The sequence below is a fragment of the Scatophagus argus genome, chromosome 20 (assembly GCF_020382885.2).
Source record: "Scatophagus argus isolate fScaArg1 chromosome 20, fScaArg1.pri, whole genome shotgun sequence".
NCBI classification, from domain to species: Eukaryota; Metazoa; Chordata; class Actinopteri; family Scatophagidae; genus Scatophagus; species Scatophagus argus.
Genome location: NC_058512.1, coordinates 11,804,913 through 11,824,893, shown reverse-complemented (window position 1 = coordinate 11,824,893; position 19,981 = coordinate 11,804,913). Strand labels below are relative to the sequence as shown.

At 38.3% G+C, this 19,981-nt stretch overlaps 1 protein-coding gene across 3 annotated transcripts in view; it reads left to right on the top strand.

Annotated features, from left to right (window-relative positions):
* Positions 1-19,014, top strand: part of trabd2a (TraB domain containing 2A) — a 58,400-nt gene extending 39,386 nt beyond the window's left edge. For all 3 annotated transcript variants that reach the window (XM_046375832.1, XM_046375831.1, XM_046375830.1), the window contains 3 exons: positions 9,612-9,702; positions 13,692-13,964; positions 17,938-19,014. In XM_046375832.1, coding sequence (XP_046231788.1) covers positions 9,612-9,702; positions 13,692-13,964; positions 17,938-18,136 — 563 coding nt within the window. In that variant the 3' untranslated portion in view covers positions 18,137-19,014. The remainder of the gene's footprint in view (positions 1-9,611; positions 9,703-13,691; positions 13,965-17,937) is intronic.
* The last annotated feature ends 967 nt before the right edge of the window (positions 19,015-19,981 follow it).

Below are 19,981 nucleotides of genomic sequence, written 5' to 3'. Positions count from 1 at the left end.
GATGAACAGTTTAAAATTTGTACTGCTGCTAATCCAGTCCATTTGAACCGACAGTTTTATACCTCAACTCTGCACTTTGTGATTATATGGTCTCATTCAGTCAGGCAAACTTTTTGACGTATAGCCCCTTAAAACAAAGCTTTTCCTACTTGCAGATCCTATTCAAAGATTGCAACAATCTATGTGTTCTAGCTGTTTCAACCAAAGATTTATTAGATTTATGAGCCTATAATGTAAAAATGACTCACAAATGAACAAGATTAGAAGAAAAGGTTCAAGAAAATTAACCAAATGTGTTTTTCCTGCTTTTTTGTCCCATTGTGACTGCGGTGACACACCTGGTATATTCCTCAGGTAGATTTCTATATTATAATAGGAATTTGCAGCACAATGAAGTACAATTTTTGTACTCCCTTAACATAAAGTTTTGTAAATGTTATACACGTTATAAGCTCAACATGGGAAACTCTTTTCAGTCAGCCTCAGGTCAAGTGGCCAGGTATCCAACCCCACACTTTTTAAACTGCTCTTTTCACTTGCTTTTATAGTAAGAATATTCTCTGAGACAGTATTTATAAGTAAAAGGTGGCATTCAGTGGCAGTGCTCTAGTTTACTTTGTCAAAACTGCTCACTTTTATAGAATTTTCTTACTTTAATCACTCTTTCATAGCACAGTGAATGGGCTGGTGTGTGTTCATGCGCCATAATATCTTGGCAGAAAGAGCAAAACTGAGGACTGCATCGACAGGGAGTCCAAAGACCATTGCAGCCTCACAGATGTAATCCCTCTCACCGCTCCAAAGTGCTGTGTGCCACCACAAAGTTTGAGTGAGAGTTTATTTAAAAAACAACCTCACACCACAGGCCTCTTATGTGCTCTGTTTCTCATTTATTCTCAGCATAAATTCAAATCTTAAGTTGCTCAGCATGATCTCAGGAAAATGTGTGCAGACAACGTAGCCGATTTTACTCCAGCAGTAAACTCAGTGAAACATAACTTACGTACAAGAGAAGGCCATTAGCAAGATAAAGCATTTAAAATGTTGGCATGTTTACTGATCCATCTTCTTAATTCTCACAAGTGAACATAAAGCTGTAGAAAATTACACATTTTGCATGCAATTTTATGCATCAAGCTGTCTTTGTAAGCTAAACAAATCCTTGGTCCCATCATTTGTGTCACATTACCCCAAATACTGTACATAATAAATTTCACTTATATGCTTTTTAGCACTTCATAAGTCTTAAACATTTGTCTGGGGTGATGACATTAGTTGTAGAGACCTTTAGATGTGTCTACCGTTAGATAATAAATTAGCTCAGATAAGCAACACATCCTGATATGTGAAAATTACAGATGAGGTGAAAGTGAAGAAAGTGTTCAAATCACATCTCCTCTGCCACATAGGAACTACTGTATGTTTAAAGTTTTCTGATATAGGATTTTTCTTTTGGCTTGCATTTCTTCAAAGATTTTATGGTTTACCTTTGCTAAAGGAAAAAAAATGGTTGAATACCACTTCAAGGAGCCCTGGTTGCACTCCTGTTTCGTAGGGCAGACTTTACATGGGCACCATGTCAAACTACAGTCTCCATAGTCTCAGTAGATATGTTTCAGTCCTTTACTGAAGGCCTTACAGGATGGTCTTATCCTCAGCTATCACAGTCTGGCATCTGAGGACTTAACATTCCTGTGTTGTTTTGCATGCCTCTGTCTTTAGTCTCTATTCCTGTTTTTCTTTCCAAGAGAAATTCAGCAATTGACATCAGCGCTCATTCTGCTCCTTCGTCTGTTCTTCTGTCTGTCTTGAATCACCTTGTTCTTTAGTCAGCGTCTGTGTCCTGCCTGTTGTTTTTGCCTCTGCTTGCACCTCTCCATGTCTCCTTCAACAGCCCGTGTCTGTTTGTGAAATAGTGATTGGTATCAATTTTACAATAAAGGGGTGACATGTTCGATTCAGCCTGTTTCTGAACTGTGCATCTCACTATGGCTGAAAGAAACAGAAAGAAAAATGTTTTGGTGGTGGTTGAGATGTTAGCATTCTTCGGCTTGACTTAAGAAAGGCTGATTTCATGGAACAGAGGTGTATTTGTGTCTTTCAAATTCACGCAGCCATATCACAGCTGTCTTTTATCACAGCTTTCTCACGTCATGGTATCTTGTATTCAAAACCGTATACTGGAGAAATTTGAACGGAAAAGCAGTCTGATTCTTAGGCTAAGTTGTCAAAAATATTTCAGGGTGTGCCCTATAATTTATTTTAGTACTAGTATTTGCATGTTTTTCTGTTCTATTTGTTTGTATTACTCATATAACAATAATTTCCACAACATTCTCTTGTTCGATCATGATATTTTGAGTCATTGTCATTTGTGACAGTCAGTCTTCGTTTTTATTGTATTTGTATTTGCAGTTAAATTAAGGGGCAAATCACAATTTAAACCAAGTCTATGGGGTGAAAAAGGACAATTTTAAAGTTAAAAAACAATGAATAAATGCAACAAAGTCCCAAAAATGAACCAAAATGAATCTGGAGTACGGAAGGTTAAAACTGTTTATTCTGACACTTCAGCAGCGCAGTTCCAGGGATTGTAATGCTGGTCAGTTGGCTGTTCATGGTGCTCAGAGGATGGATCAGTCCCCTACAACTTGTGTTCCCATTGCATTTCATACTGTAAATGCTTTTCGTCCAGGATCTAGTGTAAATGTAGGTTTAAAGTTTTCATTCAAGCATAGTTTTGAAGGGAACTATGACATCATCTTCAGAAACGGGGCACGTACAGTAGGTCATTAATGACTGAGCAGCTGAAAATTAAAACAACATTTGGACGTTTGGTTTGGCTCAGTCAGTGGTTTCACCCTTAAACTGGACTTCTGAGGTTCTGCGTCAGTCTACATGTGTATATATGTACATACAGTATACAGCATATGTGCATAAAGTGCATCCTTTGTTCTTATAAGATACATTACAAAGATAGATAATTGAGAAATGCAACAGACTAAAGCTAAAATTTTATGTGTTATAGGATTTGGACTGATGTGAACCATTGACAGTAAAGATTTCATTCCCTTGTGACTCAAGTTCAGTTTGTGGGCTTGTATGCAGACACATTTAACTCAACATATCTTGGTTTTGGCTGCTGGCTATCCCTTCTATGCTATTATATTAAGAGTATCCTCATCCTGCAGGGAATTTGGATCAAACTGACAACATATAGCTGCACATAATATCAGACTAAATTGATTGCTGGCAAAAACATTTTTTAAAACTATTTTCCATGGCCCATCCAGTGGTAAAGAATCTTGGTGCCTGCTAGGATGAATAGTATATTAACATTAAGAGGCTCTTCTCAACACCGCAGGTTGGCCACGGTGCATAAATTATGGAAGAAATTTCACTTAAATAAACAACAGTAACTGCTGCTGTCCAGAAATTGAATTGTGGTTAAGATCACTTTACATAAAACACTTAGAGGCACTAAGTGTTTTATGCTATGCTCAATTCCTGTCTTGTTACCTTCTAAGATTTTTACTCTTTATTTTTACACTCTAGCAGTGTGGCTCTAATGATGCAGGTGTTGGTTTTTTGGTAGGTCTAGACTGAAATATCTCAACAGCTGCTTGATGGATTGCCTTTTAATTTTGTAACCATCCTTCATTATTCCAAGAGGAGGAATCCTGCTGACATTGTGAACCACTCAGCTTTTGCTCTAATGCTACCATGAGCTTGACTTTTTTGTTGTTGATATAATGTCTCTGTAACAATTGGATGTATTAAAACCAAGTTTTTACAGACATGGATAGGGCCCAGATAACGAATCCTAATGGCTTTACTGAGACCCTGATTTGTCGTCATGCGTCACCAGCGGGTCAAAATCTTGGCATAACCAGCAAAATATCTCAGCATATTCCAAATGGATTTTTCATGGTTCCCTAATGAGTTTGGTGATGCACTGAGATTATAATTGAAGCCCATTACTAAGTCAGTTTAATTTGTCTAATACTCCTACTAGAAAGCAGAATGTTAAGATTGTGATTGTTAGCATTTAGATCAAAACAGTCCTGTGTATAAAAAAGACATAAAATGGTATGATTTAATGAGGGATAAGAGGAAGTGCTATGTAAGCGGAGCTTGTATTTCCAGACATTTAATATGAGTGTTAATATTGAGCTGATATTGTTTCATCATGATGACTGTGTGATCTTTATGCCAGTGGATAAACAATAATTTTTCTGTTATTTGTCTTTGACATGACTTTACTTTTATGGATGCCTGTGTCTCCTTCACCGTTGAAGACACTGAGGTTTTACTTGTCTTTGAGCGAAAACGCCTGGTCACTGCCTCCGATGTCATAGAAATGGAAAGTCTTTAAACTCAGTTTATTATTTAGGCTTGAAAATAGTTTGAATCGCTTAAATCTCTCTCTCTCTCTCTCTCTGTCTGTCCTCTATGTGTCCTGTAAATTAAGCCACTGTTGTGTGACATATCTACATAAGAATAGAATGCAAGCGATAGAAAGAAAGACAAACCTGGCCAGCTGCAAAGAAAAATTCAAGCCAAAGGTTTGTGGTTTTATGTCATTGGCAATAAAAGTTACTTCCAGGAAGTAACAAACTAAAACACTGCATGCTACAGACTAAAGAAAGTACTGTACACCTTACGGTCATCTCATCCAGTAAAAGGTTCCATTCAGTTGTTAGTGGTAATGATTATGGGTTGCTGGGCACAGCTGACTAGCAGAGAGTATGTGTATATAAACAGCTAGCAGAGGCTATATGGGGAAGAATGGCCTCAGTGCTGCCTGTGGCGTTTGTTTATCCAACATGCTGTAATGTTATGAGAACTGCTGCTTGGGCCTGGGTACAAGTTGTAATGTAAATATTAATGTGTATGGAAACGTAACACAATTTAAGGCTTACCATATGTTCTAATAATTTGAGCTGCTGATAGTAGGGACTGGATGTCTTTTGCTGCCATGGTTCTCGTCTGATGTTGCTCTGACTGAGGGAAGGTGTGCAGATAGGTTTCATTCAAGTCAATTACAAATCAGATTTTTGGAAAGTTGCTGTAGTTTACTGTAGACACTTTCAGCTGGTCTTTTACACTTAGTTGTCCTCTTAAAACAATAATGCAAACATCTGTGTTCCTCATTACAGTCAAGACTGTAGTACAGTAGGAATAAGTGACATCCAGGGAAGTAAAGCTATTCCACTATAATAAAGATGTTTTTAAAAAAATAATAACTGAAAATTGAAAACAGCTGTCTTATCTATTATTTTTAACATCATAATAAGGAAAAGTGCATTTAATCTACAGAATCTGCAAAATGTTTGTGGTCAGCGTATTTTCTTGGTAATGATTTTATGATAAGTTAAAAAGACCTTCTGGGCACCGTGGTCTTAAATACTGAAAAATATAGCATTTATTTAATGCACAAGATCTGGACTTTTTCAGTTTTTTAACTAAAACCACAATCTTTCCCTAACAGTAACCAAATGTTTTGTAACAATAACCTAACAACATATGGGAGGATGTGAACCCCAGTTTGTATAACCAGCCCTACCTCCTTCTCCTCCTCCTACATCTTCTATGCTCTACATCGCGCTTGTAGACTTCAATTAGAAGTCTACAAACTTATATTGCAGGAGGTGGGACTGAAAAGGCTTCTTTTTAATAATTATAGTTACTTTTGAGTATTATTACAATTACAATATATAATTAACCTCACCCATTGAAAATTTGTACTTGTTTAGCATAGACAGCCAAACTATGCCACCTGATTGTTCAGCATTATTATTACAGCTAGTGCTTTATATAGAAAACGTCAGTAAGTATATACAAACTTTTAAGTTTCTATAACCGTGACATGAGCTAATCTGTGACCCTTCAACTAAGTGGTCCCATGTATGAATGTCGCTGCATGTAGGGAGTTAGCTGTGAATGAGAGCTTTCAGGTCTGTCCCTGGCCTTTATCTCTACCATCTCCCCTCTCTCAGTGCTGCTGGAAAGACATATAGTCAACATATTGTGCATGGATGTACGTATTTTTGGCCCATTTCGTAAAGTTAAAATGTATGAAATTGGCTTACATAAATAATCTGTGGAAATATATGTCAGATGTCACAGATGTCACTCCAGGGGTGTGCTGCCTAAACTGTGGATTGGGCCCTACTGTGGGCTGTAGGTTTCTAGTCGGAGCCAAAATTAATATGACTACTACAGTTTCTTGTGTATGGAGCCTAAAGCAACATTGAAGTGACACATTTTGGGCCTGAAGGTGGAAAACTGTGATAATCTCCAGATCAAAACAATGAATTAATTTGTTGAAGTCACATAGTGGAGACTAAAATTCAGTAACAATGTCTAAATTAAGACTGTACAGTGCTGACCAAGAAATGTTTTCATTTTGATTTGCCGTGAGACAACTAACAAGTAGAATAAGTGACGGTGACTGTGAGTCAACATATTTAGCAAAGTCATGCAGTGAAAACATCTGTGAGTGGTGCAGTCTTGTTACAGCGCAGAAAAATGCTAAAATGCGAATGTGTCAATTGCACGGCATTAGCATTTTCACAATTATTATGTGTTTTTTCTAATATTGAAGTGTTAAAGCAGAAAAGTAAATATAGAAGTAGTCCTGTAATCCTGAAGCTTTGAAAATGACTTCTGTGGCCCAAATGTTGACTTTTTTTTTTTTTTTTTAGTAAAAAGATGCACAGGTGTTTTCTCACCCCAATGTCCACCTTTTAGAATTGGACAGCAACAGTAAATCTTAGAGACACATGGGAAAACATAAAGGCATATAGAATGGACCTGTTTAAATTTAAACATGAAATTAAGATTGTTGTATAGATAAATAGGGAAACTTGTAAATGTTAGTTATCACTTTCAGTTATTGCATGCAAAATTTGGATATATAATACAATTGACCAAATAAATAAGTAAATAACTTTGCACCTTTGGCTGTGTATGTGTAAACGACGCACTTCATTTCACCAAGACATCCAGTGTCTTGGCTTTTTCTCCCTTTCCAGTATATTGTCTGTCATACCTTTTTTTCTTTATTTCTTCAGAATCAGAAAAGCTTTTATTGCCAGGTAGGTTCCATCTACGAGGAATTTGTTTTGGCATCTGGTGCATCTTCATTCAATACATTGTTTGGTGCCAACTGTTAGCAATGTGAGAGAGAAACAGAGAGAAGCAGTTGTCACAAATCATCTCACACGTTTAGACCTAAAAGTTCATGTCAGTTGCCAAAGACAACATCATACATTAGGAAAGTTTTCTTCTAATTTTCTGTTCCTGCTTTCTTCCGGGACATCAATCATTTTTAATAGGAGGTGTCTGAATTTCGTTTTTGTTTGTGATTCCATGACTTTGGCACACCAGCAATCTGCATGTGATTTTTTTCTTTTTCATTTTCAAGTATGAAACATGTTCTTGTTAAGGTGGTCTGCTGTTCATAAAAAGAACTGGTCTTCATGTTAAATGCTTGTGGCATGGTATTTGCTTTAGATTTATCCATTTTTTACATCATCAAAATTTTAACAAAAACTCAATAGACCTCAAAGTCTCAAAAACATTTGGGCCACACTGGTGGGACTGAAAGCATATTTGGAGAAAATCCACTACAAAAAAGAATTTGTGTGTTTACCTAAATAACTTGTCACAGAAAAAGCTTCACAGAAATTTCACTTTTTTAATGTGTGCGTGTGTGTTGTGCTACAGGGTTTTTAAATATCGTCTTTTGTCTTAACCTTCTAACTTTTTTTTTGGTTCAGCTCACACACTCAGCTTCCACACTGAAGCCTTTGGGGACATGTCAGGATTGATGGTTTACCTCCTATTAGAATTTGCATATTTGTGTGTGTGTGTGTGCGTGCGTGCGTGTGTGTGTGTGTGTGTTCCTTTGAAGTTTTTGGAGTCCGCCCACCCCTCTGTGGCCCTACATTGTGCTGAACAGCTCCATTTGTCCCACCTTAATCCCCTGACGTAAACCCACATAAATCACACTGAGTTGTTTCTAAACGTGGGCAGGCTGGAAAACTTGGTCTCTGTCTCTCTGTCTTGCTCTGGTTTCCAACTCCCGTGGAGAGTTTTAGAGCTGCTGGGTATTCATTTAACTGACCACCTGTATGGATAATGATTTCATTTCAAACAAAAACAAAAAAAAAAAATAAATGAATGACTCTTTTTCATGGTTAATGTTGGTTGTTCTCACACAAGAGCCCTTGGATGATTTAGAGAGTGACATAAGATGATATTTTTCTATTTAAACTCACTTGAAACAGAAGGTAATAGCTCTAACAGTTTTTTTTTTAAGAACCATCAGCCTTGATTCTTATGGGACATTTTTCCTCTCAGAGGAGCTTAGACAAAATTCAAAAGTAGACTAGTTTGAAAAAAGTTATTCAATTCTGCAATATTCAGTTCAGTTCAGTTCACTTTTTCCATGCCTACTACACACTGGGACATAGTTTAGCCATCACTTACTATTTCTAGGGTTGGGGAAGCATCATGGCACCCTTAGTCCATCTAGGCCAACCTCCCTCTCTCTATCGATGGCTCTGGGCCAGATTAAAGTGCCGGGGCTCATTGTTTACACAGCTCTGTGGTGCCACGGCTGAGCAGGCCCAAACAATGGGCCCCTGCTCCCCCTTGTCAGAGTGAGGGGAAGAATGGAGACCTCTTGACATGGCAACCTGAAGCCTCAATGCCCCCACTTCATGTAGCTGAGAGGGTCAGAGAGAGAAAGAGAGGAAGAGGGAGAAGAGGAGAAGTTAGAGATAACGAAGGAGAATGGAGAAAATAAAATGGGCGGATGAAAAGAAATAAAGAGGTGAAGAAAAATGGATCATTTGTGAAAAAAGAGAGGAGAAAAGGGATGAGTCTTGGCAATGATGGATCTAACAGGAAAACAGCAGGTGTAAAAGTAGGAAATGGGGTGCGGGGCAAACTCAAGCCCTAAAAGCGTTTCGGGAAGCAGTTGAAGGATGGCAGGAAGTGAGGAAAAGAGCATCTGATGGCAAGAAAGGAGTCTATACTATCTCTAAATTCACAGTGGTCCCACCTTCCAATACATTATCTGACAGTGTTGATTGATTTTGATTTTCACCTCATTGGTGATAAGAAGGCTTTTCACACATGATTAAGATGGAACCGGTGTTTGGATTTTCCATGAACTCAAAGAAATAGTTTCAGGGAAAAAAAAACTCTCATTCTCTTCCTTAACTTGAACGAGAAGGTCTATACTGCTCACATGTTTGTCTGTTAGAGAGCAGGAAGCGTAAGGCATAAAGCAACTTGGAACTTTTCTTTGCACAAATTAAAATGTAGAATTTTGATCATTTAATAAATGACACAAAAGTGATGTAAATGCATGTGATTTAAGTGTGTGTGTTTTTGTTAAGCACAGACCAGCCTCTCCTCTCTGTTCAGTGTTCTCCATTACATTTATTTCTTCATTAAAACCGTGCATAGGTCTTCAGTACACTTTTGATCTCCCGAGACAGTGCAGTTAAAAGGACAGTAAATGTCTGCTTCAATTTGCTGCAGTAGCTCATCATTAGACTTGGAGGTCATCTTTTCTTGTCTTTTTATGGTCACAGGTCACTTTCTAGGCAACAACACAGTCATTGATGTGCTTCGTCGGCAGGGATATGAGGTGGAGCACACCCCTGCTGGGCAGCCCATAAACAGGTAAATTTACTGCTAAAATGCCCTTAAACACACACATACATCATCTAGTGACACATTTAACTGGTCTGGGATTTTGTGATTTATCACAGCAGTGCACCATGAAAATCTAATAACTCTGACGGTGTTATACGAGCTTCTACTTTTACAAAATTACTGATTTATTTTAATTTTCAGAAGGATGAATTACACTGCCAGGAATCCCTTCCTATAAAAATCCTACTTCAAAGTGCAGAGAAACATTTCCTAATGTTTGCCTCAAAAAGGAGAAAGCTTTAGTTGCAGCAATGACAGCAAATTAATTGTTGGTGAGACTGATGGGATAATTTCTGATAGGAGACAAAACTTGAATTTTAAATGTTTTTTTGTTAAAATGATTTACAATGAAAGGTGTGTTGTGTTAGGCAAAATTATTCCGGGAGACAAAGATAAAGGACTAAATTTCTCTGTTCCAGTGAGTTTTGTGAAATTATGTTTTTAGTGTAAGAGACTGCTTTGGGGTTATTTAATTTTTAGGAAATAGTCTTCCTTAAAAAACTGAATAAATGTCTGGGAGACATGAGAAGTAACTAAGAAAATAGCAGAGAAAATGAAAAATACTAGATAAAGAACTGGGCAGAAAATATTGTGTTTCTCCATCGTTGTTGCACATTATGATTTCTTCCGAAAACACACGCCTATAAAACTTGAAGGCCCATATTTTATCACTTAAACGGGTGTAAGGTTTCATTTCCCGGCCACATGATACAGGGCAACCGCTGTCTCATGGCCCTGACAGGAATATATATTTCTCTCAAGTTTTTAACTGACTGGATTTAAACTGGGGAATCATTTTCCAAGTAAGCACAACTCCATAGTTGGTCTGCGTTCATTTAGAGACCCAAAACAGATGTTCAAGTTCTGCTTCAGCCCTTGTGAGAAATGTGATGTCTGCAAATAATCAAAAACTGCACTGCTAGTTATCCTTTGAGTGACTGGAGAGCGTACTCACTCTTGCCAAATGTCTCTAGACATGAATGTTTTATCTCCTCAATTTGAAGTTTGTCATTGTTCAATTTATTCTTACTGGAGAGCTAACGTTTTGTTTATTTACTTGTAATTGAACCACTACTTCACTAATCACCTAATAGGCTCATTTTGGTGTGGATGTTTGTCGTCACAGAAAAGAAACAAAGCTCTGTTGTTACAGTAGGATAAAAGAACCGTCTTTAAACTTTCAGGGCTAGAATGTAAATTTACTCAGTCAGTGTTTACCTAATACAGTTAACTTCAGATAGGCTTCAGTGACAGATTCATTTGCTGTATTTTCTTACCATTGATTTGGTCTGAAACAGTGAAGCAATTAACTTTATCCAGCAACGATGAGCTCTAAAGCTATAATCTTTAAGATTTACATGCAACCAGAATCTGTTTTGGATACTATGTATCACTGGCATTTTCTCAAAAATATCCGTTCAGTGTTCACTATATGGACAAAAGTATTATGACACCTGACCATTAAAAAACCACTAAAAAACATTCCCATCCCTCACCTGAATTCAATAATAAAGAGGTGCGTCCCAATACGTTTGTCTATATAATGTATTTACTTCTCAATATATTAGTACATTTATGTCACTGCTGTTAGCCTCCTTGTTTACTGCTCACTGTCCTAACATCGTATCACAGCTGTATTATTCAAAAGCACTCAGCTGAAGCAGTGACTGGCTTTAATTACAAAGAGATTCCAGGAGTCATCAAAACTGTGTCTAGATGCAAAGGTTCTCAGTAAGGAAACCAACTTTACTCCACTCTGCCATCATGAAGGGCATGAAATCAAATAGCTGCAGTCATAATTGACTGACTTTTATTAAATTCCAGTTTAGTTTCTTTGGCTATACTGTAAACATGTATACCTGTTCCTTCTGTGCTGTTGTGTTTACTGAATTGAACCAAACCTACCATCCCCACAACTAACCACAGTCATAGCCAAATCAACTACTGCTGAAATCCTAAGGATTATAAAAAAAGAAAGAAAAGGAAAAAAAGTATAACTTTTATTTGGAAATGTATGTGCAGTCAAAGAGGTGATATCACAGTATACAATCTAACCCTCCCCAAAAGAATACTGAACATTAGGTGCAAAACAAATAAATGAAGTAAAATTTCTGCAAGCAGAATTGTTTTGTGAACAATATATAAACATTTAGGAGTGTGATTTGTGATGCAAAACTCAAATATTTCTCATGAACCAAGCTTGAGCTATTTGTAAAAGGAAGTTGCCTGAGCTGCAGGCCTGTATGTCTGACATGTCTTACTGAGTACGCAGTGCGGTGCCATGGCGGGTTGGCTGTTTGGAGCTCGCATTTTTATTTTTTGGTTTTAGGAAAAAACATTTTCACTGATATCTCTTTCATTCATGGGGACCTTTTATTTTTTTCCTGTTATGTCCCCTATGTAGCTTGTTCTTAAGATAAATATGACAAAATCCCCACCAAGTGAAGTGATGTTGAAAAGGCCAGCCTCCTGCTGTGAAGCATGTAGTGCAGTCTACCATGGCACACTGTGCGGGTGGCTATCTCAGGCCAGATCTGTGTGTGTGTGTGTGTGTGTGTGTGTGTGTGTGTGCAAGTGAATGAAGAAGTGAATCCACTTTCACACACACAGGCTGTGTTTGATGCAGGATTATGAGCCTGTGAAGAGCCGACCCAAACGTGTGTGTGTGTGTGTGTGTGTGTATGTGTCCACATGCATGGTGGCTGTTAGTTGACCTCATTAGAGATGGCCAGCAGCTCATCAAAACAAACGAGAGTGTCTTCAATCAAAGGGATGAGTTTGGGTTTTGCTCTCATACTTCCCATTCTGATACTTCAATTTGTTATTCCAGAAAATCTTGGGTATGTTCTCTATTAGACTCCATATTGGTTGCTGGAAGGTTCACGGCATCCTGTTCGTACATAGCAGGAATTCCTCCTCTTCTCTACTCCTTTCCTTTCCTTTCTTTTTCTTTAATCTGTATTTGGCCATGGTTTCACCTTGCTTTTCCAGGCTGAACATCTGTAAAAATTTCAGCGGATCATCGCCTTTCACCAGGTCACATTAAAGGAATACACTACAGCAAATCTATAATTTAATGATCACTGACTTTAAACTGCGAGTGGCTCTGTTTTTGGAGATGAAATGTATGACAGTCTTTATAGAAACCACTCCAGTGGTTGGTTCAGATTCTAATACTCACAGGCAATTGATATCTTAAGGATGGATCTTTGGTGCAGGATTCCTTTTTACTCTTTCCCGACAGTCAAAAATCTGCATCTCTCTACAGCTTTTGCTTTTCATCCACTGCAATGATAGGAACTTGCAGTGCGACGAGCAGGAAAACCAGTGTGGCTTTGTCTGCTGTAATTTGGATGCAGACAAAAATCTTAAATCTACAGTCTTTACTGAACAATTATTGATGATATTGTGCAGGAAAGATAGGTCACATCACACTTAGTGTATGCTGCTGTAAAGATTGCATTCAACTCTGAAGTGCTTCTTTCAGAAGTATATTTTATAGACAAAAGTATTCAGACACACCTCTTCATGGGACAGTTTTTCTGGGGCTGAGCTGAGCCCCTTACTTTCAGTGAAGGGAAATCTTAATGCTTCAGCATATCAAGACATTAAGGTCCATAAAGACATGGTTGGATGAGTTTGCTGTGGAAGAACTTGACTGGCACCATCACACCTCAACCCCATCCAACACCTTGGGGATGAACTAGAGCAGAGACTGTGAGCCAGGCCTTTTCATCCAACATCAGTGCCTGACTTCACGATTGCTTTACTGCATGAATGAACAAAAACTCCCACAGAAACACTCCACAATCTTGTGGAAAGCCTTCCCAGAAGAGTGGAATGTGTTATGGCTGTAAAGCTGTTAAAATACAATGTCATTAAAGTCCCTGTTGGTATAATGGTCAGGTGCCTCAATACTTTTGTCTTCTTATGTTCCTGTGATGTGTATCCTTCAGAAAATCATCATCCAGACCTGCCTCGACAGAGACAGAGGAACACCATGATGAATCCCCACTCCTGGAGCCTTTCTTCCACGAGCTCCCCCACAAAGAGGATGATCAGCGGAGTCCCCTGGAGGATGATCTGCTACCCCATATGCTTCTACCACCAGATAGCCTGGAGCTGATGGAGAAAGCAGAGAGGAAAATGCTGAAGAAAAAGAGGAAGAATAAGCAGAAGAAGCAGCGGCACCGACATTTTAATGACCTCTGGGTTCGCATTGACGAGAGGTAAGAGTGTAGGGAGGGAAAGATGAGCACACGGGGTCTTGGTTTTTATATACTTCTATCATCAATGACAAGTTTGTCTCTTTTCTTTGAATAGGGGGGTGAGGAGAAGTGTAGAACAGGTCACAGGTGTTGAGAAAACTCAAGAGTATATGAGAAGAAAAACAGGAAGGATGTGAGTGGGGAAATTGGAAATGTGTAATGCAGTCTTTCCACTTGTCTATAGAATAAAACTGACACTTCCTGGTGTGGCGCCGTAGGCTCCAACAGTCATCATATCACATCACCTTTCTCTTCATGGCATCTGCACACGCTTCAATTGATACACACACCTTGCAGTAGGGTATGAGTCCAGACCAGTTCCTACCTGGTATAAGTGTCCTAGATGTGAAAACATCAGCCTGGGAATTCCTACTAAGTATCCGGTTTTGGTCTCACAGTAGCTCCAGGCAGGGACTAACCGGACAACAAAACAAGCTCACCTTTCAGACAAAAAGGAGACCTCTGCACAAGGTGTGGTCTGCTGTGTTGAAACTTCTCTCAATAATGGCAAATTTTCATGTTTTATAGATATGACTGTGCACGTGGGCAGGAAACAAAAAGGTTTATTTACCTCTTTTCTGTTCAGAGCACACACAGGGTGGATTTAGTCTTTCACAAGGCCAACACAGATAGTCAGACAACCAAATTCCTTCACACTTGAGGATAATTTTAGTTTCCAATTCACCTGACTTCCACATCTTTGGAGTGGGAGAGGAAGCTTCAACACCTTCACTAAACTCACACAGACAAGATTCTTTCTGTGAGAGACAAATTTTTATTTTACAACTCGGTGTTAATATCAGCTCAATTAAATTTATAACTCACTGTCTAATTTGGGGAAAGTGAATTAAACTGCACAATCACCAGCCTAAAGGTCAAAGCGACAATCTTAACTTATGACTTTACTTGGACAAACTTTTCTCCTATTGAGGAAACAGAAAGTTTATCAATTTACTCTTCAATTCAAACATTTAAATATATTTTGTGTGTAGCTTTATGTTTTCCCAAAGATATTCAGTTATATTGTCAGAAAATCACATGCTGTTTCTTAGTCTAGGAGCAATCTGATTAAATGATTGTAGAGCTTACTGGCCTGAAATTAAAGGTTGTGCATCTCACATGCACCTACTACATAGAGGGGGTATAGAAAAGAATCACCTCCTCTAAAATAATCACATTTTGTTGCTTTGCGACTTGAAATGAAGACAGACACAAAATAATATTTTTTCTAGCTGTATTTACTCAACAGTTAAGAAAACAATAAAAAAAAAGAATCACTGGGAAGGATAAAGGAGCACCCCCTCCTAAAAATGTTAGTCAACTCAATCAGGTGTAACTGATCACCATCTCAGTGGCACACTGAGCTAATTGACTTCCACCTGTGAACCATTGTGATCGTTTGAGTAGCTCAGCATAAAAACAGCTATTCCTGGGGCGCTTCAGCCCCTGGTAGTACAACTAAAAGCAAACGCTGAAGTGAGGGGTTTCAAGGCAAAAGATCTCTAGGATAAAGTTGTGGAAAGGCACAAGTCAGGAGATGGGTGGGAAAAACTGAGGCTCGGTGGAAAAAGGTGTTATTGTCAGATAAAACCAACATTGAACTATTTGGCCTCAAACCCAAATGCCAGACAGTTCACCATCCAGTGAGGGCCATACCTAGAGTAAAGCATGAAGCCTCCTGCTGTGGGGGTGTTTCTCTGTGGCAGGGAATGGGGCAAAACACAACACTGTCAGAAAGATGTCAGTGGGGAGAAGGTTCATCTTCCAACATGACTATGACCCAAAGCACACCACATAATTGACCACACAGTGATTGAAAGAGAAAAGTGAATGTCCTTGGATGGCCTTGTCAGAGCCCAGACTTAAACCCCAATGAAAATGTGTGGAATGACCTCAAAACTGCAGTCTTGAACAGTTCTGTAAAGAAGAATGGACACATATTGAACAGTTTAGATGTGCAAAGTTGGTAGAGACATATCCCAACACGGTCAAGAGACAAATACGAAAGTCAGCTGTTGCAGTTTTTCTTATTTTCATTTCAGAGTTTCCCAAATCATGATCTTCAATTGTTGCTAACTAGCGAGTGAGGATTTGCAAAACTGCACCTGTGTAGGCTTCGGCTCTTAAGCGTGTACTGCTTTTTACCCCCACAAGAGCATGTATTTTTCCATGTACAGTATATACTACTCAAAATTAGTGACGGAAAAGAAAAATATCCAACTATGTAGCCTGTGTTCTTAGCAGGAACAGAAGGGGTTTTGTGAACATTTGTGTACATTATGTCTGCAGTGTTTTCTCTCTTTCTGAGAGACTCTGTATTTTGAGCCGAAAGGAAACAGCTTGTTTGTGTACACATGTTACAAAGTGTGCACACGGTGCACGTCTTTGTATATTTTAACGTCTGAAAAGGTGGTCGAGTGAGAAGGGAAGAGGGAGTCTGAGGAACAGAAATGACTGCAGCGCCTCAGCCTTCTGTTGTGTTTGGTGCAGTCATCCTGTTCTTTAGGTTGCACATGGTTTCCTTACACGGCCCCTGGCCCTCAAACTTAAATAAACCAGCTTCATAACTTCTTTCTTTCAGTACCAGGTAAATTTTCTGCGTAGTGATTGGTATAATCTACCATATTAAAATGTATTTAATTACGAAAGCATAGACTAACAAGCAGTTGTGCTTAAGTTAGTGCAAAGTAGATATTATTAATAAGTATCTGTGAGTAAGTCCATCACTTGAGGTTAATTTAGAAATTATGGGGAAAATATTCAAACCCTTTAATCGAATCTGTTAACAAGCGGCTGTTTGATTTTGAAGAGGATTTTTTCCTTTTTAGTTCTGGCGCTTTTGAAAAAAATTCTGGTCATCTAGTAGGAAATTCCTCTGTACAGTTTGGTAATGGGATCTATGTTCTGTTGCCTATTTGTGCAGTGGTTCTCTCATTCATCACTGGCTGTAAGACAGCATATTCTGGCCATTTGTTTTGACTGGCGCTTAACTCTCTAAACTCTTCCAAATGTGTCCTTACTTCATCCAAAGAGTTTGCAGCCTGCTTCGAAGCATAGTCTCATTTGTCTGCAGACAGGATGGGGATATGATTTAATTCCAGTTTTTAAACTTATGATAAATGTGTTTGTATTTTTCTTTATGTTCTTTATGTTATGCTTAGCAAAAATATCTTTCCCAACAGAATATAAATACAGTAAAATGTACATTCTATGTTGCAGTCACTTTTCTTTAATATCTAATGCTATAAAATAAAGAGAGAACTGGAGATAGCGTAAGAGTGCCAGGCAGATTAACATTGAGAGAGGACAACAAAGAGAAGAAATAAGAATTGGCACTTGGTTTAGAGCTGTGAGCTGATCAATGAGTTGCATGGCCAGAAGTTTTGTATTTGTAAAAGCTGTCCTAATTGATCAGTGCTGTAACAGTTGATCCCTTTGTCGAGGAATTTTTTCCTTCGCTGGCTTCACCATCAATAATATTTCCATAGTTTTACTCTTGCGTTCTGGTTATTTTCTCTGACCACAGTGGTGATATGGGAAGTAGTGAGAATTCTGTCTTACTCAATGATTTTTCTTTCAGTTAAACAGTCTGAAACCCTGCTCTGTGAGGACTGTGTCAGTGTCATTTGATCACATTTAATTGCCAGTGGCAAGACAACATGAGCAAACAACCTCACAAGTGTTGCTAAATATTGGTAAATACTGAAGTATGTGACAGATTCTTTCCAAACCATCTCAAACCATTGAGGGGAACGCAGACAGAAACACGACCAAAGTGTTTTCCAGAAAATTATATTCACGTAGGACCTCATTCACAGTGAGAAACTGATGTAGAAAACAGTTTTTAGGGGGTTGTTAAGAGATAATTATGGATAAAGATAGATTTGTTTTCAAACTAATCTGTCTACTACTCTGTCTCATCTTCCCTCCACAGTTCTATGGCCCAGTCTCCACCTCCCCCACTGGTTCGCATCATTAATGGTTACATCACAGTGCAGCCACCCGACAGAGCCCACAGCCACAACAGCTACCATCACATATCTTCGGCTTCAACCACCTCCTCGTCCTCTTCATCTTTACTTGTCTTCCTCTGCACATTGTTTACAGTGCAGACATGGACTATGTTCCTCTAGTAGAGCAGTAGTCGGGACTACAGAAACAGTCAGACTCTATGAACTCTCACATATGGAGGTCTGATCACGCATCGCAATATGTAGAGAGAGAATGCTGACTCTCTCAGCCTGTTCACGGAAAAAATAAAAGCATGGAGAATGGATGTGAAATCAGCTCTAGCTGTCAGGTAATAGTACACTCCATGGATGTTAGGTTACAGAAAGTTTGAGTTATTGGGACTGAATGGTAAATCATGTCAGTAGAGTACGTCTCTTACAAATCGAAGCCTTTATGAGCATGTAAGTTTGTATAACGTTAGGTTTATTGGAACATTTCACAAGGTTTGCATTATTGTACACACATACACACACACACACGGCAGGAGAGATTACATAGAATGCAGCAGGAAAGAAAACAGGAAGCATTATGGGACGTCTCACTGGCACTAAATACATGTCAGCTCCATTACGGATTATAGTGTTACAATAGTTGCTCATCACTCATCATCCCACATTCAAACCACTGACAGTATGAGATCTCACTGAGTGTTTAGTGGATGAACACAGGAACGCTGTAGAAACTATTGCTGAATATGGTATACCTTCAATATGTACAACTGGAGTGTGTGTGTGTGTGTGTGTGTGTGTGTGTGAGAGAGAGAGAGAGAGAGAGACAAACAAAATCTATCAGCTCTTAACCCCACCGGCCTTGCGAACAGAGGTGTTCCTCTTCAAACCTTAATTTATTCTTCCATTTTAGAAGAATTTGTTTAAAGTTGCATAAAAGCCTGCTGTGGGGGGAAATTGTACATATTGTTTCTAAATATTATAGATGTATTTTAGAATTATAAAAAAAAAAACTATTAAAAGTTTTGTTGTTGTTTATATAAATCTATAAATAGATATGCAGTATATTTTTGAAAAAGCAGGATCTAACCACCATAGCCCATGTCATGTGTCTCACTGAAATGAAATTTTTGGAAGGGACATATGATTTTATTGTACTTTATATGTATCAGTGTTATCACTTGCTTTGCTGTATGTGTCTGCTGAAAGGATTCATGTTATGTGTGTGAGTGTGTGTGGGTGTTTTCACATAGAGATCATTTGTTTAATTTATTTAACTACTATAGTTTTGCTTTAGCCAGATGAAATGTTTCCAATGTTTGTTTGTATATGTTTTTTGCAGTCACAATGATGTCCAAATGTGTTACTTCAAATGTTTTCGACCACAACTTCAAATGCATACGATGGTAATAATAATTCAGTTTTAAGTCCACACAGATCGACCACATACGGCATAATGTTTTAAATAGGCCCTTCACATTTCACATATGGCATGAGATGATTGTAATAGTATTACCATGACAACAATAAAATATTTATCTAGACTAAAATCTTGTTTTGTTACTCATGCTTCTCTGCAAAGCAAATCAGTGGCAAGTCAGTGAGGGCCTGCCCTTCATATTTATTGAGTGTTTGTTTTTGTTTGTACAGAGTGTCACCTGCATGGCTGTATACCATGTCATATTTTGGCTAGTTGCCAAAGTGTAACATTTCAAACTTCTAAACATATAGAGACTTTAAAGCTGCTATTATCAGTATTGTCATGTTAACAATAGATCAAATGACTATTTGCAATGTGACAGCAGTTTCCCTCAACCCTACAGAGCATTTTAGTATTTTTTTTACTCATTGTTTTGATTTGACATTCTGCAGCTTGTATTTTTCAGATGCAACAGGTAACCGATTTCAGCAAAGAAATGCTCTTTAAACCCACCAAGCACTATCTGCCCGGAAATCGTTAAACATCACCCTGATCAAGTTGGCAACTATCTGGTAATCATCCATCCATCCATTTTCTAT